Consider the following 23,392-nt stretch of genomic DNA (forward strand, 5'->3'; position numbering starts at 1 on the left):
TAGGGGTGGGGGCAGTTTTATAGGATTTAGGTAGGTAGTGGAAAATGACAGTTAAAGGGGGTTATTCTCTTGCAGGTGGGGGCAGGGGTCACAAGGTGCTTGGTGGGGAGAGCTGGAGACATATTGTCCAGGAGAAGGAATGTCACAAGGTAATGTCATCAGTAAAGGTAGGAACTGGCTATTTTCACTTCTTTTTGTGGTTCTTCAGTTGCCTCAGGCCATCTGGATGTATAAGTGCAGGCTTGGGCTCAGAAGCCTGACAGAGGTCTCATACCTCCCTAAAATGTATAAAACCAGGCTGTGCCCCAGCTACTTAGGGGAAATGTTGTCAGGACTTCCTGAGGCTGTGTCACGGGCTCATTCTCAACCTTGGCAAAATAAACTTTCTAAATTAACTGAGACCTGTCTCAGATTTTCTGGGTTCAAGTGCCTGTAAACACAACACTTTGGGAGGCCAAGGCAGGAGGATCACTTGCACCCAGGGTTTTGAGACCAACCTGGGCAACACAGAAAGACCCCATCTCTACAAAAAATAGAAATTAGCCAGCCATGGTGGCATGCACCTGTCTTCCTGGCTATTCAGGAAGCTGAGGCAGGAGGATCGCTTGAATACAGCAGGTCAAGGCTGCAGTGAGCTGTGTTCGTGCCACTGCACTCCAGCCTGGGTGACGGTGAGACTGTCTCCAAGAAAAAAGAAAGAAAAGCATGTAGTTAACCTCCAACGACATCAAACACAGAGTTTCTTCTCCTTCCTCCTGCAAGGCTCTTGTATTGTTTCGAACCCTGAGAGAACGCCAACAAACAACACAAGGCAGTGTGGAGCAACAGGCAGTTTTAATGAGTGCCTGAAGGCAGACCTTCAGGCCATTTCAGGCCGAGGCCTAAAATGGCATCAGCCCCAAATGAGGACGGGCAGGGGTTTTATAGTCTCCTGTAAACAGGAAGTGTTTCAGTCTGTGTATCTACTGCTACGTGATACCCGGTAGGCCTCTCTCTGGGTCTTCAGAACAGCTCTCTCCCCGCTTCTGCAATCTTGCTGACGCACGCTGATGACGTAAGCGGCCTTGCGCCTTGGGACTGGGCCTGAGAAGGGAGGAGTTATTCAGGCCTCCGCCAGCTTCAAGGTCCTGGGGAAGGTCTTTCACCTCCCTCTTTCTGATCTCTTTTTCATGCTCCTCCTTGCTCCAAAGAAAAGCCGGATGGCAAAAGAGCCCAGAACCTATTGGTGAGTTCCACGTACGTCAGCCTCCCTGGGAAAAGTCAGGCAGAGATGAAACTGGGGGGTGAAAAGCTATGAGGGTGGAAGTGGATTGAGTGGGCCCAGTGGAAGACGCACAGCACCGTGGATTCCCCTTGCAAGCTTAAGGCCCGCTAGTTGGAATTTAAGGAAAAGAAAACAATAATTTTTTTATTTTTGAGACGGAGTTTCGCTCTTGTCACCCGGGCTGGAGTGCAGTGGCGCGATCTTGGCTCACCACAACCTCTGCCTCCCGGGTTCAAGAGATTCTCCAGCCTCAGTCTCCCGAGTAGCTGGGATTACAGGCATGCGCCACCACACCCAGCTCATTTTGTATTTTTAGTCGGGGAGGGGGGGGGGGTTTCTCCATGTTGGTCTGGCTGGTCTCGAACTCCCCACCTCGGGTGATCTGCCCGCCTCAGCCTCCCAAAGTGCTAGGATTACAGGTGTGAGCCACCGCGCCCGGCCCAGAAAACTAGGATTTTCATAGGGCTATCCTTCAGTGAGAAACGGAGCTAACATACAGGACTGGACTGCTGTCACATCGATTAACCCAAATCAGAGATCTTAGCCAGTATCAAGCTTTCCTAATAATTTCAAAGATCTGCAGAGAAATGAGGGGAAATGGGGCTAGAGGTGAAGTGAAAAAGTTAAGAAATTTCTGCTGAACTCTAGGAGAGAGATTGCAACTCCTTTTACTTGTCAGGATAGAATAGACTATGATATGATAACAACGCCAAGCTCTCAATTGCTTTACAAAACAAAGGTTTGTTTCTTGCCCATGAAATGCCCAGTGTGTATCTGGAGGGCCGTCTAGGACAGCTGTGCTGCATGTGGTTTAAGGCTTTCAATGGTTCATTTTCTGTGTCGACCTGACTGGGCTCAGGCATGCCCAGATAGCTGGTAAAACATAATTTCTGGTTATGTCAACAGACTCGGACAAAGCAGAGACAGGCTTGGGACATCAAGGGTGGACACCCCAGTCCTGTCTTCCCACACTGCACATGGCCCAGGATAGTAGGTGAGGTTTCTAGGTGAGGTCAGTGGGCTTCCTCACACAGCAGGAAACTTTAAATTGTTAAACGGTTTCTCTTTTAGACCCAGGGAGTTCCACAGCCTTTGAGCCATTCTCCAGGCAGTCCTGCCTCCTGGATCCTGGATTCCATTAACTTTAAGCAGGACCTCAGCCAGAGATCAGCCTGCTAGGGACACTCAATGGATGTGTCTCTTCCTCTAAGCAAATATCGTTAGTCTATTTACCCAGAGGCTCAGTGGAGAAACAGGTTAAACCGGTTTACCTACCTTGGTTTCTTTATCCCCAGATCAAACTCCAACACCCCCAGGGAAGGGAAGGAATGGATTAGAGGCAGCTGTATAAACACTATTTCTAACATTAAAAGAAGCAGTGTGTGTGTGAGAGAGAGAGAGAATTATTATTAGGAAGAGAAAGTGAAAAACATGAAGGCAGGAAGACCGCTCACTGGGTCTTCCTTGTATAGGATTGGCATGTGGAAATCAGCAATACCTCTTACTGAAACCATCTTTGAAAATTATAACTGAGGAAATTATGACATGAAAGAAATCAGACCTAACTGACTCCATCTTGCTTCTAATCTTTAAGCTGTCCTTGTTTATTCCTGGGTGTAGGCCGAGCTAACTTTGAGAAGGAATTCAGTTCGTGGTTTGAGTCTGAAACAAAATTGATAATAGCGCTTTCCTGAAAGGACCCCCTTCTGCCAGGGGACCAGTCTGCCTTTGCAGGACTAACAAATCAGCTACAAGATTAGAAATTACAGTTTAGGGGTCATGCAGACTCTGGCTCCAAGAGTCTGAACCTCCCCATGTTGCTCCTGGGGATACCATCACTATTGTAAAACCTAAGATCAGTACTTGAGATATTTTTCAGACCCTAGACTGGATGGATCAGCTGACACCCCCCAGACTCATAATCTGGCTCAGCCAGTTCTGCCATCCCACCCAGGAACAGAAGATGGCAAGAAAAACTCATTTCAACTCCCTGATTCGCTCCAACCTGACCATCAGCACTCCCCACTTCCCAAGCGTCTACCCTCCAAATTATCTCTAAAAACTCTGATCCCCGATCCAACGCTCAGGGAGACTGATTTGAGTAATAAAACTCCGGTCTCCCACACAGCCAGCTCTGCGTGAATTACTCTTTCTCCATTGCAATTCCCCTGTCTTGATAAATCGGTTCTGTCTAGGCGGTGGGCAAGGTGAAACCATTGGGCGTTTACATTATCCTGAACCATCTTCAAATGTTGTCAGGCAAGCATAAAGCAAGATGAAACTCGGATTATTTCCTTTCAGGGAGGTTACAGGCATAACCTCGTGTCCCTGCCCAACACACACACATCCTTTGTCCAGCACCATTGGACTGGGCACCTTCTAGGAACAATCAGAGTCTCAGGCCACCAGTGCCTCTTCCATGTAGATGAGGCATGGAGCACTTGGATTTCCTTTTTTTGAAGGAGATCATGTAGCAAACCCTCTAAAATCTAGGATTGTAAGCAGCGCAGGGGAAGCTGAGGGAGTGTCACAGCTGAGACTGGGGGTAAATCGTTCACCTGGCTGAAATCGTAAGCACAATTTTATACAAGTATGTATTTTTCTAGGATAGCGTTCAGAATACATATCATGTTCTCAAAAGGATTGAGGGCCTATAAAAGTTTAGCCAGTAAAACTACATGGTGTTTTGAGGAGTTTTTTGGTTGATTTTAGAGACAGGATCTCGGTCTGTCACCCAGGCTGGACGCAGTGGTGCAATCATAGCTCACTGCAGCCTTGAACTCCTGGGCTCAAGCAATCCTCCTTCCTCAACCTCCTGAGTAGCTGAAACTACAGACCTGAGCCACCACATTCAGCTAATTTTAAAAATTAGTTTTAGAGTCAGGGTCTTGCTCTGTCCCCTGGGCTGGAGTGCAAGTGGTGCCATCATAGCTCACTGCAACCTTGAATTCCTGGGTTCAAACGATCCTCCTGGCTCCGCCTCTTGAGTAGCTGGGATTACAGGCAGATGCCACCCAATTTTAATTATTTTTTGTAGAGATGAGGGTCTTGCTATGTTGCTAAGCCTGGTCTCAAACTCCTGGCCTCAAGCAATCCTCTAGCCTCTGCCTCCCCAAGCACTGGGATTACAGCCATGAGCCACCGCACCTGGCCCCTACATGGTATTTTTAACAAATGCGGATCCAGGGACAAATAAGTTGAGTCCCACTGCCAGGGTCTGACCCTGGTACACATTGTTTGGCCCCGGGTCCATCATGCTCATTAACAGGAGCTTCAGAGCCCAGTGGTAAGCCTGAGAGTGAACAGTCTCATATTCCAAATGACTTCAGAGACACTGTCAAACATTCTGAAAATAAAACCGTTGTTGTAAAAGGAAATTAAATGTGAAGAGTAGAACTTACCCTTTCGTTTTGTTAGAGAAAGACTCAATGCCATATTGCAGATTTTTGCATTTCTCCGTCAGTTGGAGTGACTTCTCATTCAGATATGTGCTGTTTCATGAAAGAGATTTTTAAAAAGATTGATTTAAAATGAGAGCTTATAAGATATTGTTAACAAAAATCAGATTTAATTGATAAAGTGTGTCCAAATGAAGTCTCATCTTTACTCCATTATTGGATTTCTCCATGGAAAAGGAAATTAATATTTTCACCTCTGATGGGTCTAAATGAAAAAAAAAAAAAAAAAAACTTATGCTGTGAAGTCAAACATAAAAGAACTCTATTTTGAAGACCTTTTTTTTTTTTTTTGAGATGGAGTTTCACTCTTGTTGCCCAGGCTGGCGTGCAATGGCACAATCTCAGCTCACTGCAACCTCCACCTCCCTGGTTCAAGCGATTCTCCTGCCTCAGCCTCCCGAGTAGCTAGGATTATAGGCGCCTGCCATCACGCCCGGCTAATTTTGTATTTTTAGTAGAGATGGGGTTTCTCCATGTTGGTCCGGCTGGTCTGGAACTCTCGACCTTAGATGATCCATCCGCATCAGCCTCCCAAAGTGCTGGGATTACAGGCATGAGCCGTCGTGCCTGGCCTTTGAGGACTTTATACTGGCAGGTTTTCATATTCTGAGGTTAGTATTTACAATGAACAAGTTATTTAATAGTTTTAATCACTGTGTGTTTATTTTATTTTTATTTATTTATTTATTTATTTATTTATTTATTTATTTTTTAGATGGAGTGTTGCTCTGTCGCCCAGGCTGGAGTGCAGTGGTGCATCTCGACTCACTGCAAGCTCCGCCTCCCGGGTTCACGCTATTCTCCTGCCTCAGCCTCCCGAGTGGTGGGACTACAGGCGCCTGCCACCATGCCCGGCTAATTTTTTGTATTTTTTTAGTAGAGACGGGGTTTCAGCATGTTAGCCAGGATGGTCTCGATCTCCTGACCTCGTGATCCGCCTGCCTGGGCCTCCCAAAGTGCTGGGATTACAGGCGTGAGCCACCGCTCCCAGTCGCGTTTATTTTTAAAGGATGTTTTCTTCGGTAGAAAATATGCAGACATAGGAGATCATTAACTCTCTCCATAATGAACACAAATCTGGCCTTTGATTATTCTGATAGCTGCAATATACTGGCCTGGTGCTATTTGTTTTATAAACTTTGAAAATTGGAGGTGGAACAAAAGAAAAAAAATCTGAAGTCAGGTTAAGGACATGGGTTACAAAGTTAGCCTGCCTAATGAGCCTCAGGGACATAGGCATGTTATTTAACCCACTCCAGGCATAGACTTCCATATTTCTAAATCAAGGATAATTGTGCTTACCTCATAGTGTTATTGCCATGATATATATATGCTAAGGAAACAATGTAAACCACTTGTAACATGCGTCACATATATTAAGTGCTCAAAAAAAAATCAACTGTCTCTTTCCTTAGACTTAAAAAATATATATGCAACTCTAACTTGCTGTTAATGCATTTATTTCATCATCCTGAAGGTATTCGTTGATAGCCTAATATGGGTTGGGCCCACACACAGGTTATTTAGGACAGAGAGGAAGAGAAAATAGACATGGTCTTATTCCCTAATGGAGCTTGCAGTCTGAATAAGGAGAAAGGTATCAATCAACAAATAACCAAACAAATGAATATAGAATTATGAACCGTGATTGGTTATGGTTGAACCAGAGTAGGTGGCTCAGAAGAGTACGTCTCTACTCACACTGAGGGGTCAGAGGAGGCCTCCAAGGGAGTGTCATTTAGATGGAGACACCCAAGGATGATCCAAACAAAGTGGGTACTGCGTTCAAGGCAGAGGAAAAAGTGTGTGCAGGCCAGGCCCAGTGGCTCACACCTCTAGTCCCAGCACTTTGGGGAGCTGAGGCAGGTAAATCACTTGAGCCCAGGAGTCCAAGGCCTCAGTGACCATGATCGGGCCACTGCACTCCAGCCTGGGTGACAGAGTAAGACCCTGTCTCAAAAAAATAAATGTGCAATGGTTCCAAAATGGGGAGCAGCCTGGATTATCTGAGGAAATAAAAAGATAATAGGATTCAAGGTTGAAGAGCCATGGGGTGATTGCAGAGAAATGAGGAGAAATGGGGCAAGAGAGGAAGTGAAAAAGTTAGGAGGTTTCTGCAGGACTCTAGGAGAGAGCTGATGGCAACTCCTTTTACTTGTCAGGATAGAATAGACTATGATGTGATAACAACGTCAAGCTCTCAGTTGCTTTACAAAACAGAGGTTTGTTTCTTGCCGATGAAATGCCCACTGTATGTCTGGAGGCCCGTCTAGGGCAGCTGTGCTCCATGTGGTTTAGGGCTTGTGATGGTTCATTTTCTGTGTCAACTTGATTGGGCAAAGGGGTGCCCAGATAACTGGTAAAACATGATTTCTGGGTGTGATGTGAAGGTATTTCTGGAACAGATGAGTATTTGAATCAACAGACTGAGTAAAGGCTGCCCTCACCAGTGTGGGTGGGCAGCATCCAATCTGCTGAGCACTTGGATGGAACAAAAAAGTGGAGGAAGGGTGAGTTCACTCTCTCTTCTTGAGCTGGGACGTCGTTTTCTCCTGCCCTTGGACATCGGTGCTCCTGGTTCTAGGACCTTCATATTCAGACTGGGACTTAAACTGTTGGCCCCATGGTTTCCATCAAAGTCTCCTCAGCCTTTGGGCTTAGACTGAGCTACGCCACTGGCTTTCCTGGGGCTCCAGCTTGGAGAAGGCAGGTCATGGGACTTCTCAGCCTCCCCTAATTATGGGAGCTAATCCCTCGTAATAAATCTCTTGCTATCTCTCTATTGTTTCTGTTTTTCTAGAGAACTCTGACTAATACAGGGATCCGAATTGCTTCAGTCTTGTGGCACCTTCATTTCAATAACCTGCTTCCATAATTGATGTGGCAGGAGAAGAACATGCTGGAAGGTCTTGCCCTGTATCCAAATGTTTGAACCAGAATTACAATGCATCATTAGCCAGAGCTGGTCACATGCCCCACCTGATTGCAACGTGGGAGTCAGAAATGAGCCACCCTCCTGTGTCCCCAGAGAGGAGATCTGACACAGGTGTAACTGGAGACTTCAGCACACCTGTGTCCATCGGCAGGCAGAGAAGTGGACAGATTTGAGATCCATTCTAGAGGCAAGACTGACAGGACTTCCTAGGAGATTGGATGTGGGAAGTGAGGGATAGGAAGGCATAAAGGTAAAGAAATAAACAAGACAGATTCATAAGTAATTCTCCAATATTTCTCAGAAATCCTTTCTAAAAACACTGCCTGCAGAGTACACATGGGCTCACAAAAGTCTCTCTTAATCCTGATAGAATTTATCTCCCCCGCCACTTCCTTCCCAATTCCCTCTAGTTCAGTCTCCACGCATCATCCTCTGTGCTTTCTGAATGTATTATACTGTCCAAGGATTTGTTTATTTCCCATTTGCCTTGTATTTTATGCAGGCAGGACTGTTAATGAAGTGAATTACCAAGCCAGCAATGCTTTGAATTACGATGGCGTTGCAGTATTGAATTGTGAAACCGTGACCAGTAGACACCAATAGGATTGTGTCTCCTATGCCTCTTCTTAAATCAGAGAGGGTATCTTTTTAAATAAAAACTCAGAACAGGTTTAGTTGCGCAAACTAAAATCACAGAAGATACGTGGAAGCAAATGAGAGGATCTGGGGTAGAAGTGAAGGTGACAGAATGAAGTCTTGGGGACCAAACAGGGTCTTCAGAGTCAGCAAGGCCAGTCTCTGAATCTGGGCTCCACTCTCTGACTTTAGCTCTTGAGCTTTGGGATTGCCTTTAAGAAAAAAAAAAAAAAATCCTTACCCAATAAAGGAATTTTAGGAATTTAATGGGATGTATATAAAAACACCTGACAAGCAGAAGTCAGTAAATAGATGTGTTCTTACTCTCTCAAAGTCATTATTGCTTTATTTCCTCAAATCAGTCATTGTTATTGCCATAGAGGTAGGAAGCATCTCACACTGGTAAGAAGTCACCCAGTAATGAAAGGTACAGACAGAGAAGCCCTTTTAGTTATCTTTGCTTCTGTACCTTCCCTGTCCCCTCCTTTTCATTTCAAGAGTCTTCAGAGTTTTCTTCCTTTTTTCATCTAATGTCATTCGAACTTGCTCCAGAAAGAGACCTTCTCAATTCTGGGATAAGAGAGGATACTAGCTGTGAGCAGATCCCATCTAAGAGGTTGGGGCACACCACAAGTGAAGACGTTGGGTTGAGTCCTTTTTTAAAAAATGCTGATTTGGGAACATCTCTCAGACAAGTCATAGGGGATTGAGAGAAGTTGATCAAGGTGAAAGTAGGAATTGCAAAGACTCTAAACCAGGAACAACATGGTGGCACAAGAGATAGCTGCAAGACAAGCGTGGGCTGATTTGTAAGCCCAGGAAGGATTACTGGGTGATGTGGTTTGGCTGTGTCCCCACCCATATCTCATCTTGAATTATAGCTTTCACAATTACCACGTGTTGTGGGAAGGACCCTGTCGGAGATAATTGAATCACGGGGGGCAGTTTCCCCCATACTGTTCTCATGGTAGTGAATAAGTCTGATGGTTTTATAAGGGGAAACCCCATTCGCTTGATTCTCATTCTCTCTCTTGTCTACCACCAAGTAAGACATGCCCTTCACCTCCCCAGCCACGTGGAACTGTGAGTCCATTAAATGTCTTTTTCTTTATGAATTACCCAGTCTCGGGTATATCTTTATTAGCAGCATGAAAATTGACTAATATACTGGGGATCATATCACATCCTGCTGCAGGAGAACTCCTTTCCAGGTAGAAGTCCAGCATATGAATGCAGAGGGACCCACCTAAAACTAACCAAGTTAGAAGTCTGAGCAGTTGAGTCTAGGGACAGAAAAAGAAGAGGACTCAGTAGGGTTGCCAGGCAAACTCTGAGAACCAAAACCCTGAAGCCAGGCTCTTACAGGCTCAAAGTATGAATTCTGTTTCTGTGAATTCTGAGACAAAAAAAATTTTTTTTAATTTTATTCCAATTTTCTGTTGAAAGCACTTCTTAAAAACTTGCCAGTCATGGTGGCTCATGCCTGTAATCTGAGCACTTTGGGAGGCCAAGGCGGGCAGATACCTGGGTCGGGAGTTCAAGACCAGCCTGACCAACATGGAGAAACCCCATCTCTACTTAAAATATAAAAATTAGTTGGGTGTGGTGGCACGTGCCTGTAATCCCAGCTACTTAGGAGGCTGAGGCAGGAGAATTGCTTGAACCCAGGAGGCGAAGGTTGTGGTGAGCCGAGATTGCGCCATTACACTCCAGCCTGGGCAACAAGAGCGAAACAAAACAAAAAACGCTTCATACCAGAATTAGCTGAAATAGAAAAAATGACCTGTTCACATCAGAACTGCCAAACTATACAGTTGAGAGCGCCCCCAAAGAGACAAGTCATGGGAGAGACCATGGCGACCCTCATGGTGTTCTGCTAGAGCTCTGTAGTTGGGTTAGCATGAGAAGCCTCCGACCCATGAGTGGAGATGGCTCTAACTGTTCTGCCAATACTTCTCTAATTGCTCCATTAGAAGATCACAATCTCTGTTCACATGTCACTGTGCAAGATTATTTTTCTGCCCACTTGTAGCATTTGTCACATCTTGACAGCCCTATCAATTCCCTGATCCACTGACATCTTGTCACCTGGCAAATCTGCCATAATGTAGCAATACAGCCCCTGGCATCCTATATTCCTATACCTGACTCATGAGGAGTGCTGGAAAAAAAATCATGCGGGTGGTTTGGTGCCTTGGTAACTTCATAGTGTCCAATTTGTAGGGCCTTTTATATACCTTGGCAATTCTATTACATGCCCAGTTCCCTCCATGGCTACATTAGGCATCCACTGTTTCTTATTGTCTTTGCCTATTCTCTGGACTCCTAACTTCTCATTTAACTGTGCTCCTTTTTCAGAGAAACATGGTGCAGCTTGGTGAGCATTGGCCTGTAAATACAAGCCACCCTGACTTTCCTTCTCAGAGAAAGAAATGCCTCCCCTCTCACAAAAGAATAATCCACCTGCCATCACATCCCTCTCTATCTCCTCTGAGATCCAGCCCATCCCTTGATTTTTCTCTCTCCTGAATATTTCCCCTTTCCCTACCACAGTCCTTTCCCAGCTCAATTCCATCTCAAAATCAAAAACAAACGAAATCACCCATTCTGCTATGCTCCTCCATCTATTGCCTTACCTTTCATTCAAAGTGCAACCAACTCTTGTCCTTTTTCTTTACCTGCAAATCCACTAAACCATTCTTGGAAAGCATCACCAAGTCCAAGAGCTATTTCAGCATTTGCCATTTGACCCCTGAGGGTATTTGAACCACTGACAACTCACTTAGTACCTGGCTTCCACCACAGTCCTCTCTTCTTGTCCTTTGACCTCTGACTACTACTCAGGGTCCTTTCGCGGTTTCTTTCTTGGGCCAGTGCATAAGAGCGGGTGTTTCCCATGAGTCTTCTTTTTCTGATGTGAATGTAAAGTAAGTGGCTGGTATTCAGTTTACTGGTGTTCCCCCATACACTGCCTCCATGTCTCATGTCTTAGCCTGCTGGCTTCCTGTAAACATCTCTGCCAACCTTTTTCTCCTTCAGCTCCACCCTCATTTTCTCTGCGAGGGGTTGTCTCGTTTGCACATTGTTTTTTTTTTTTTTTTTTTTAGACGAAGTCTCACTCTTGTCCCCCAGGCTGGACTGCAATGGCGTATTCTCAGCTCACTGCAACCTCCACCTCCTGGGTTCAAGTGATTCTCCTGCCTCAGCCTCCTGAGTAGCTGGGATTACAGGATGCCTGCCACCACGACTGGCTAATTTTTGTATTTTTAGCAGAGACAGGATTTTACCATGTTGGCCAGGTTGGACCTCAGGTGATCCGCCTGCCTCAGCCTCCCAAAAAGCTGGGATTACAGGCGTGAGCCACCGCGCCTGGCCTCCTGTGCACATTTGATCACATCATTTCCCTGCTCAAAGACCTTCCATCCCCATCGCTCTTGAGATGTGCTCCGTACTCCTTATTAACTGGGCATGCAAAACCATCCACCACCTGGCCCCTGCCTGCATTTGTTAACCATTAATTGGTACACATTTCCCGTTTTTAATTCCTTCCAGTCTTATATTATGGCTTCTGGCTGCTTTTATTATTTGATTACAGAATTTGTTTGTTTGGTACTGGCAACCAAGACTTTAGGCATGTTTTCATCACTTCAGTATGTTGGGGGGCGGAAATCTTTAAAAAGGTTGGAAAAAAAAGATACACAAAAACAAGCAGTTCTGCTATCACTGTTATCCACATATGGTTGATATACTTTTAAAAAATTATATATGTATAAGTCATTCTTGAGTTGAAAGTGATCACTTTACAAGCCCCACTGACAAGATTACACAGAATAGCCAAAAGCTTAGAGACTACAATGGCTACTGCCAAGTAAGAAAAATTAAGACTCTGGGCTGGGCACAGTAGCTCATGCCTGTAATCCCAGCACTTTGGGAGGCTGCGGCAGGTGGATCACCTGAGGTCAGGAGTTCAAGCCCAGGCTTGTCAACATGGTGAAACCCCGTCTCTACTAAAAATACAAAAATTAGCTAGGCATGGTGGCGCATGCCTGTAATCCCAGCTACTCAGGAGGCTGAGGCAGGAGAATCACCTGAACCCGGGAGGCAGAGGTTGCAGTGAGCCCAGATTGCACCATTGCACTCCAGCCTGGGTGACAGAGCAAGACTCCATCTTAAGAAAAAAAAAAATAAGACTCTGATAGTGCGAAGAATGTCTCTTGAAGGAAACAAACTATTCAATCCCTACAAAATAATGCCATCAGTGCTTACCGATCATCCACAAAGACCTCTAAAACATAGAATTAATGTCACCCTCTGTATATGACTCGTAATTAATACAATCATGCAATCGGACCCCTGGCCAAGTAAAACATCCCAAAGAATAATCTGCAAATGGGCAACAAAGGAGTTTCAAGAATATCCCAAATTCTATTTACAATGACTATACAGGGGCTAAAACTGGATTGTGAATTTAAATGTAAAGCTTAAAACCAAATCAATGTTACTCTCTCTGAAGAAAGAATGTTTTAACAGACAGGGAATATTATCAAAGAACGGAAAGCCCAAAGGGTTATACAGTTCTTTCCATATACTTAGAAACACTCTGTCCTCATTCCAGGGATGAGGAGCCAGGAGAGCACCCTAGCCACCAGCATCCTGAGCACTGTAGAGGGATGTAACAGGCTGACCTGCCCCTGGGACAGAGGCCACAGTAATTAGCTGTGCACCAACTTCCAGCTCATTAAGCAAACTTCTAATTATAATGTAGCCACCGCCCCTGCAACACACATACACCATGTAGTTTTCCTGAGGGAGAAAGGCAAGCATCGTAGTCTACTGCATGGTTTGAATACTCTTTTTAATTAACAAATTAATATTCTGATTTATAAATCGTCTTGTATGAATCTGGTTAACAAAAGTCTGCCTTTGTATATCCATTATACTCAGGAACTGACAAAATCAAGTCACGGCGCCTACAAAGATGAGGGGCAGATTCTGGCTGCCTTTTAATTTCGTCCTTCACCTGATATCTGTGCCAGAGAATGGTAAGTTCTGGAGATTAAACAAGGTAGAAAACAGTTTCTTTGCTGCCTTGAAGCAAACAGCCTGGTGGGGATGACAGACAAGTAAACACACAATTACCATCTGAGCTTGCAGAATGAAAGCCGGCTATCTTCCATAATCATATTAATTTCAAGAAACCATGATTCTATGTTTTGGTGAATGCCATTTAATTCAAAATAGAGGAACTTTTCCTAAAATGACTTCATAGAACTTCATTCTTTTATACACAAACATTGCAGGCAGCTTAAAATTGCAAAAATGTCTGCAAATAGTATCTGCTTAGTTGGCTTTTATTTGCCTTCAGTTACCCTCAATGAAGATTAATTAGCTAGCTCTCTGCTTCTGAGTCAGTTACCATAATGTATTTTGCCCTCCTACCATAGTTGCAAGATAGTTTTCAACAATGTAAAATCAGCCAGGTGTGGTGGTTTACACCTGTAATCCCACCACTTTGGGAGGCAGAGGTAGGGGAGGGTCTTGAGCCTAGGAGTTTGAGACCAGCCTGGGTAACATAGTGAGACTCCTGTCTCTATATACAATTTAAAAATTAGCCAGATGTGGAGGTGTGTGCCTGTGGTCCCAGCTACTCAGGAAGCTGAGGTGGGAGGATTGCTTGAGTCTGGGAGGTGGAGACTGCAGTACGCTTTGATTGCACCACTGCACTCCAGCCTGGATGACTGAGGGAGATTCTGTCTCAAAAAAAAAAAAAAAGTAAAATTGTAACTCTCATGCACATATAAAATGAACATGTGTGAAAGCTTTTATTTTACTCATAATGAGGGAAGCAGTTCAAAGGAGAATGCAGAGCACCACCACCTTTGCAGATCGGGAATATTGAGGTGAATTTGCCAGTAAAAGAACTGGCAAAGTGAGGGGCAGGGTGAGTCATTAGGACCTCTATCATGCAGGACATAATTTGCATATTTATGGACAAGAATTATTTTGCATTGCTATCAGTTAACTGCAACTTGGATTATAAAATAGCTCCCACAGGATCAGAATCAGACACTCAGAGGTGTGTGATCTGGCCAGGTGCATTGGCTCATACCTGTAATCCCAGCACTTTGGGAGGCCGAGGTTGGTGGATCACCTAAGGTCAGAGTTCGAGACCAGCCTGGTTAACATGGTGAAACCCCATGTCTACTAAAAATACGAAACTTAGCCGGGCGTGGTGGCACATACCTGTAATCACAGCTACTTGGGAGGCTGAGGCAGGAGAATTGCTTGAACCTAGGAGGCGGAGGTTGCAGTGAGCTGAGATCACGCGACTGCACTCCATCCTGGGTGATAAAGTGAGACTGTCTCTAAAATAAAATCCTGGCAAACCAAATCCAGCACATCAAAAAGCTTATCCACCATGATCAAGTGGGCTTCATCCCTGGGATGCAAGGCTGGTTCAACATACGCAAATCACTAAACATAATCCAGCATATAAGCAGAACCAAAGACAAAAACCAGGTGATTATCTCAATAGATGCAGAAAAGGCCTTTGACAAAATTCAACAGCCCTTCATGCTAAAATATCTCAATAAATTAGGTATAGATGGAACATATCTCAAAATAATAAGAGCTATTTATGACAAACCCACAGCCAATATCATACTGAATGGGCAAAAACTGGAAGCATTCTCTTTGAAAAGTGGCACGAGACAGGGATGCCCTCCTTCACCACTCCTATTCAACAAAGTGTTGGAAGTTCTGCCCAGGGCAATCAGGCAGGAGAAAGAAATAAAGGGTATTCAATTAGGAAAAGAGGAAGTCAAATTGTCCCTGTTTGCAGATGACATGATTGTATATCTAGAAAACCCCATCGTCTGAGCCCAAAATCTCCTTAAGCTGATAAGCAACTTCAGCAAAGTCTCAGGATACAAAATCAATGTACAAAAATCACAAGCATTCTTATACACCAATAACAGATAAACAGAGAGCCAAATCATGAGTGAACTCCCATTCACAATTGCTTCAAAGAGAATAAAATACCTAGGAATGCAACTTACAAGGGATGTGAAGGACCTCTTCAAGGAGAACTACAAACCACTGCTCAAGTAAATAAAAGAGGACACAAACAAATGAAAGAACATTCCATGCTCATGGATAGGAAGAATCAATATCGTGAAAATGGCCATACTGCCCAAGGTAATTTATAGATTCAGTGTCATCCCCATCAAGCTACCAATGACTTTCTTCACAGAATTGGAAAGAACTACTTTAAAGTTCATATGGAACCAAAAAAGAGCCCGCATTGCCAAGACAATCCTAAGCCAAAAGAACAAAGCTGGCGGCATCACGCTACCTGACTTCAAACTATACTACAAGGCTACAGTAACAAAAACAGCGTGGTACTGGTACCAAAACAAAGATAGAGACCAAAGGAACAGAACAGAGCCCTCAGAAATAATACCACACATCTACAACCATCTGATCTTTGACAAACCTGACAAAAACAAGAAATGGGGAAAGGATTCCCTATTTAATAAATGGTGCTGGCAAAACTGGCTAGCCATATGTAGAAAGCTGAAACTGGATCCCTTCCTTACACCTTGTACAAAAATTAATTCAAGATGGATTAGAGACTTCAATGTTAGACCTAAAACCATAAAAACCCTAGAGGAAAACCTAGGCAATACCATTCAGGACATAGGCATGGGCAGGGACTTCATGTCTAAAACACCAAAAGCAATGGCAACAAAAGTCAAAATTGACAAATAGGATCTAATTAAACTAAAGAGCTTCTGCACAGCAAAAGAAACTACCATCAGAGTGAAGAGGCAACCTACAGAATGGGAGAAAATTTTTGCAATCTACTCATCTGACACAGGGCTAATATCCAGAATCTACAAAGAGCTCAAACAAATTTACAAGAAAAAAACAACCCCATCAACAAGTGGGCGAAGGATATGAACAGACACTTCTCAAAAGAAGACATTTATACAGCCAACAGACACATGAAAAAATGCTCATCATCACTGGCCATCAGAGAAATGCAAATCAAAACCACAATGAGACACCATCTCACACCAGTTAGAATGGTGATCATTAAAAAGTCAAGAAACAACAGGTGCTGGAGAGGATGTGGAGAAATAGGAACACTTTTACACTGTTGGTGGGACTGTAAACTAGTTCAGCCATTGTGGAAGACAGTGTGGCAATTCCTTAAGGGTCTTGAACTAGAAATACCATTTGACCCAGCCATCCCATTACTGGGTATATACCCAAAGGATTATAAATCATGCTGCTATAAAGACACATGCACATGTATGTTTATTGTGGCACTATTCACAATAGCAAAGACTTGGAACCAACCCAAATGTCCATCAGTGATAGACTGGATTAAGAAAACACATACACCATGGAATACTATGCAGCTATAAAAAAGGACGAGTTCATGTCCTTTGTAGGGACATGGATGAAGCTGGAAACCATCATTCTCAGCAAACTATCGCAAGAACAAAAAACCAAACACCACATGTTCTCACTCATAGGTGGGAATTGAACAATGAGAGCACTTGGACACAGGAAGGGGAGCATCACACACCGGGGCTTGTTGTTGGGGTCGGGGGAGTGGGGAGGGATAGCATTAGGAGATATACCTAATGTAAATGACGAGTTAATGGGTGCAGCACACCAACATGGCACATGTATACATATGTAACAAACCTGCACGTTATGCACATGTACCCTAGAACTTAAAAGTATAATAATAAAAAATAACAACAACAAAAGTCAAAGAAGTATGTGATCTCAACAGTGCAAACCTATCCACTGTGGCACAAAATTTTCCCTACACCATGAACACTATCGCTGCCCATCACTCTAATGTTAAGGGAAGGATTCACAGGAATGAGCCTCACAGACTCACTTCTTCTGAATTTCAGTCTCCCTCCACCCCACAGATTACCCCAAACAGGGAAACAGATGGACCTGGCTCAGGCGTGAGTCCTTTGGGCAGTCAAAGTATTGGCTTGACTCAGTTGCCTGAAGTGGGAGTTATCAAAAGGACAGATTTGATATGGAGATTTATAAAAACCTCAAATTCACTGTGCAAAAGTGGGACCCTAATTAGGAAATGGTGTCTTTAGGCGAGTAGAGAGAAAATAAAATAGACACAGATTGAAAACAAGTTGCAAACATGAGCATCTGTGCCTCATTTCACTGGTCCAGAAGTGACAGGTCCTTGGCTGTGGGAAGCAAGCCTAAAAGTGTAGAGTCAGTGTGGAATTCACCCACAGTGCAGTGTTTCTGTCTTTTTTAACCGACTTCCAACGATATTCTCTTACTCTAGGCTGGTCTGAAGGTAGTGAGTTATCTCAACTGATTGTTCACCGTCAGTTACAGATTGAATTCCTCATTCTACTCTTTTTCCCCTTCTCATTACTGCACTTGTCTGGTCTAATATACATATTTTTTCTTACTCTAAACAGCTAAGATTATTTTGACCTCTCTTTAGTGTGCCTTGAATTTGAAAATCTTGGATACGCTAAGTATTTTTTAATATTAATATCCACATTCCCTGATGTAAAAATCCTCATATGCCATCTTAGTTAAGAATGAAGGAGCCGGGCACGGTGGCTCATGCCTGTAACCCCAGCACTTTGGGAGGCCAAGGCAGGTGGATCACCTGAGGTCAGGAGTTTGAGACCAGCCTGGTCAAATGATGAAACTCTGTCTCTACTGAAATTACAAAAAAAATTACCCAGGTGTGGTGGTGCATGCCTTTAATCTCAGCTACTTGGGAGGCTGAGGTGGGAGAATCGCTTGAACCCGGGAGGCAGAGGCTGCAGTGAGCAGAGATGGTGCCACTGCACTCTAGCCTGGGCGACAGAGGAAGACACTGTCTCAAAAAAAAAAAAAAAAAAAAAAAGAATGAAGGCCATAAGAGTGACGTATATTGAATGGTCATTAGGTGCCATGTGTATTGTTTTAAGAAGTTTACACATGTGTCATCTCATTTCATTTACTTCTCACATTGAACATACAGGTTAGATACTAGGTCCATTTTATAAACTGAGGAAATTGAGACACTGGAAGATTAAATAACATACCCGAAGTCGCTGTCCGAGTTGGAAGCGGAGTGGAGTTTTGAACTCAGACGTTACGCCATTCTACCTCCCTCATACGGGAAAATTTGCCCTTGAATGGAGAACCACCTCATTGTCCACAGCACCAGCAGCCCCTCCATTGTATCGAATTCTGAGTCTATGGGAGCTGACAAAGATGTTCTCCTTAACCAAGCTACCCCAGTTCTTTTTCAAGAAGGCCTCATCCTTGGACACAGCCTCAAGAGCTCATCTTAGCAAAGATTTTACTAAGTCAGTTTGGCCAGAATCCCCTATGCTTAATATCTGACCATCTTTGATTTCTGATAAAATTCTTCATCCCTCACCATGCCCTAGGTGATGTCTGATCACCCTAGTCAGCCTTACCCAGAATTGCACCTTACCTCTGATGTTTCCTCTTAGTGATTTTCCATCCACTGACCCCGCTTCGCTGCTCCTTGCCTATAAATCCCCACTTTTCCTTGTATTCGAAGTTGACCCCAATCTCTCTTCCCTACTGCAAACCTCATTGCAGTAGTCTCTACACCTACCACAATAGTCCTGAATAAATTCTGCCATACTGTTTTAACGAGTGTCATGAATACTTTCTTCTTTAGCAGAGCTATTTTGCAATTCTATAAATTGTGCATAACTGATAACAGTACAAAATAATTCTTATCCATAGGTATGCAAATGAATTGTGTCCAGGGGAGAGGCAACTCTCCCTCTCCCACACCACAAGGAAAAAGTAGTTCTGCCTCCATTGACACACTCAGCTCAATAGTTCTGATCTATACATGTAAATGTATCTATTCTGTGGATTCTCCTTTGAACTGGTTATAACACCTTTCCAGTTTTCTCACTGATAATTTAAATTAAATCTTTACGGTTGAGCCCAGGAGTTCGAAAGCAGCCTGAGCAAAATTTCAAGAACTCATCTTTATAAAAAAATTTTAAAAAATAGCCAGGCATGGTAGTACATGCCTGTAGTCCTAGCTACTCCAGAAGCTGAGACAGGAGGATTGCCTGAGCCCAGGAGTTCAAGCCTGCAGTGAGCCACGATCACACCACTGAAATCCTGGGCAACAGTGAGACCCTGTCTAAAAAATAAAAAATAAAATAAATATTTAAAAAGTGATCATTTTCGTAGCTGTATGAAATACATGATTTTACCTTATATGAAAATTATCTTTTAACACCTCAAATGAGGTTGCTGACAACATTTTTGAATCAAATAAACAAATTACAGTGATCAAGAGGATAAACTTTAAAGGCAAGTGGACAATCACTCAAATTCCTGCTCTAATACACACTAGATGCTTAACCTTAAGAAAGTTATTGGCCGGATATGGTGGCTCATTCCTGTAATCCCAGCACTTTGGGAGGCCGAGGCGGGCATTTCACAAGGTCAGGAGTTCAAGACCAGCCTGGCCAACATGGCAAAACCCTGTCTCTACTAAAAGTACAAAACTTAGCCGGGCGTGGTAGTGGGTGCCTGTAGTGACCCCTACTCAGGAGACTGAGGCAGAATTACTTGAATCCAGGAGGTGGAGGTTGCAGTGAGCCATGATCATGCCATCATTGCACTCCAGCCTGGGCAAGAGAGCAAGACTCCATTTCAAAAAAAAAAAAAAGAAGAAAGTTATTTAGCCCTTCTATGATTTCAGCTTCCTCAGGTGCAAAATGAGAATAATCCTCTTTGATGAATTTGATGCAAAATCTGTATGAGACAATGCATAAAAACACTTAGCACAGTCATTGGAGTGGAGACCCTGCTTAATAATCAGTATTCAGCAGTATTTGTTAAGAGAAACCAGAATGTGTCACCTCAAAATATGCCTCTTTGACATAAATGTTTTTTGAGCTAAAGGCAATTAAGAAGCAGACAGAAAAGCTCTCTGCCTTCCTTCTGTTTGCCTAAAAGCAGGGCAGAGAATTGCAAAGACAAAAGGTCTTCTACCCTCCCCCTATTTTGCACCTAAAGCCAGGATATAAATTCTCCTTTACAACCTTTTATCAGCTCAGCAACAAAGCCAGGAGATTCTGCCAGTGGACTTCACTCCCTTCATTTCCCATAAATTTGCCTTCCCACATTTTCCCACTTCTAGGATCCTGGGACAGCTTCCCCTTTGTCTTGTCACTTCTCTGAGCTGTATATTCTTTGTCGAATATACGACATAAGCCAGACTCCTAAAGCCACTGCTTTGAGTTACTTTTCTCCCACGGGATGTGCACTGCATGCATTAATATACTTGCTTGTTTTTCTCTTGTTAATCTGTCTTTTCTTGTGAGTCTGTCCCAACTACAAACGTATGAGGGTTGAGGAAGAGTTACTTTTTTCTCCCATTCATAGTCCATACAGCGGCAGTTGTTACTGTCTTGGCAGGCCTCTTAAGGCAGCACTTCTTCAACTGCAATGTGCCCATGAATCACCTGAGAAATGTGTTAAAATGCAGATTCTGGTTGAGTAGATCCAGGGTAGGCCCTAATATTCTACATTTCTGAAATCGAGGGCTAATCTTTTTTTTTTTTTTTTTTTTTGAGATGGAATTTTGTTCTTGTTGCCCAGGCTGGAGTGCAATGGTGCAATCTCAGCTCACCAAAACCTCCGCCTCCCGTGTTCAAGTGATTCTCCCCCGTCAGCCTCCCTAGTAGCTGGGATTACAGGCATGTGCCACCACACCTGGCTAATTTTTATTTTTAGTAGATATGGGGTTTCTCCTTGTTGGCCAGGCTGCCTTGAACTCCTGACCTCAGGTGATCTGCCCGCCTTGCCCTCTCAAAGTGTTGGCATTACAGGTGTGAACCACCGCGTCCTGCTACTGAGGGCTAATCTTTTAAGTTGCTTGCACCTTGTTGATTTTTGCTGCTTGTTGATTTTTTAAACCCACATAGCTTAAAGTCAGGCTGCTAAATGCTGTAACTTAGCCTTCACTAGCTTCCCTATAAATAACACTCTGACATATATGTCACCATAGTAACAATTGCTTAAGTTGTCTTTCAGGAACTTGGGGCAGCCCCTGTCCAGTTCAAACCAGCTGAGACCACCAACCCTCTGAATGCACCTGCATGGATGTCCGAAAAGTGACACTTGCCATCAGAGGGCCAAAACTCCACCCTCAGATCATGTTAACACTGCTATTTTCTGACCATGTGTCCTAAGAAGAGCCGTGAGCCCAGACTGCACTTGCTCAGATCACCAGTTACCTCACTTCTCCCCACCCTCAATCACCTTTCCCCACCTTAGACCATCCTAATTCTTTACTCCATAAATATCCCTAAGCACTATCCTTGAGGAGGTAGATTTGAGAGCTGTTCTCCCATCTCCTGACTGGGTTGCCCTGTGAATAAATCTTTTCTCTTTTGCGAAACCCACTGTCACCATGATTGGCTTACTGTGTGCAGGCAGAATGAACCTGGTTTGGTGTCACATCTACGAGCTCCCAGACAATGCCAATCCCACTGGACTAAGGGTCTCACTTTGAGTAACAAGTTCTTAAAAGTCTCCTGGATCAAGTTCTTCTGCCCTGACCGTCTTTTTCATAATAGTCTAGAGCAAGACTTCACACACAAGAAACGTGGGACTGTCTCATAGGCAGAAGGGTTTGTGGGAAAAACAATGAGTCCATTTGAAAGCTACAAAAGTAAAGTGAGCTGTCATCATGTCACCAATAAGTGTTCTGTTTTTAATTTTCAGATAAAAATCATAATAAAGGAAATAATGGAAGAGGAGACTTATGTTACTGGGGACATTTAACATAATTATTTTCCTGATTCAGTGGCATGGTTCAGTCTTCCAGGAGTTCTGCTACAGAGAAGAGAGTAACCCCCATCCATCATGGCCAAAGCACCCAGTCAGGCTCCGCTCTGGATCCAGCCCGACAAATGCAACCCTTGAATAGGGTTTGTGCAAGCAAACTGGATGACGACCGAAGAAACCCTGTCGCTTCTGAGAAGACACCCAATCCAAGAATGTGAGTTCTGGAAATGTCATTAAATGTCAGTTATATACATGCTTACGTGTCCATATTAGCTATGCAATCACCATCAGCAAGTTCTTCTTCTCAACCAAAAAAAGAAGTAAATTTCTCTGCTAATTAAATATTTCCTCAGGCCAGGCATGGTGGCTCACACCTGTAATCTCAGCAGTTTGGGAGGCCGAGGAGGGTGGATCACTTGAGGTCAGGAGTTCAGGATCAGCCTGGCCAACATGTGAAACCCCGTCTCTACTAGAAAGGCAAAAATTAGCTGGGCATGGGGGCGTCTGTAATCTCAGCTACTTGGGAGACTGAGAGAGGAGAATCGCTTGAACCCGGGAGGTGGAGGTTGCAATGAGCCGCGATGGTGCCACTGCACTCCAGCCTGGGTGACAGAGCGAGATTGTCTCAAAAAAAAAAGATAAATAAATGAATAAATAAATACATCTTCACTAAAACTCAAATAAGTGAATTTTGAGAGAAGAATTTTATTTTTTATTTTTATTTATTTATTTTTTTTGAGACGGGGTTTCGCTCTTGTTACACAGGCTGGAGTGTGATGGCACGATGTTGGCTCACCACAACCTCTGCCTCTCGGGTTCAAGAGATTCTCCTGCCTCAGCCTCCCAAGTAGCTGGGATTACAGGCATGTGCCACCATGCCTGGCTAATTTTCTTTTCTTTCTTTCTTTCTTTTTTTTTTGTATTTTTAGTAGAGATGGGGTCTCTCCATATTGGTCAGGCTGGTCTCAAACTCCCAACCTCAGGTGATCTGCCTGCCTTGGCCTCCCAAAGTGTTGGGATTACAGGCGTGAGCCACAGCATCCAGCTGAAATAAGAATTTTAATGGGAAAATATCTTATCTGTATTCAATGTTGACTCCATGCTAATTTGAGTGTTTGAGATGGCTATTAGGTGCTGTAACATTAAATAATTTACAAATACTTAAATATTTGAACCATAACTACAGTTTTAAAATAAGTTTACTCATCTAAGAGTGAAGATTCTCTTACAATCTGGAAGTCT

The 23,392-nt window shown here is 43.7% G+C and overlaps 1 protein-coding gene and 1 long non-coding RNA gene across 3 annotated transcripts in view; one reads left to right on the forward strand and one right to left on the reverse strand.

The window, feature by feature from the left end:
- ST8SIA6 (ST8 alpha-N-acetyl-neuraminide alpha-2,8-sialyltransferase 6) overlaps positions 1–23,392 on the reverse strand; it is a 138,913-nt gene that overhangs the window by 69,974 nt on the left and 45,547 nt on the right. The window contains exon 3 of one of the 2 annotated variants that reach the window (XM_034930052.4): positions 4,666–4,755. The exons of the other annotated variant lie outside the window; for it this stretch is intronic. Within the exon in view, the coding sequence (XP_034785943.1) occupies positions 4,666–4,755 (90 nt within the window). The remainder of the gene's footprint in view (positions 1–4,665; positions 4,756–23,392) is intronic. 2 annotated transcript variants of the gene reach the window in all.
- Positions 1,086–22,406, forward strand: LOC117974515 (uncharacterized). Its single transcript, XR_008619890.2, has 3 exons — positions 1,086–1,225; positions 13,238–13,335; positions 22,088–22,406. It is a non-coding gene; the product is annotated as an uncharacterized LOC117974515 (long non-coding RNA).

Source organism: Pan paniscus, chromosome 8 (assembly GCF_029289425.2).
Source record: "Pan paniscus chromosome 8, NHGRI_mPanPan1-v2.0_pri, whole genome shotgun sequence".
NCBI lineage: Eukaryota > Metazoa > Chordata > Mammalia > Primates > Hominidae > Pan > Pan paniscus.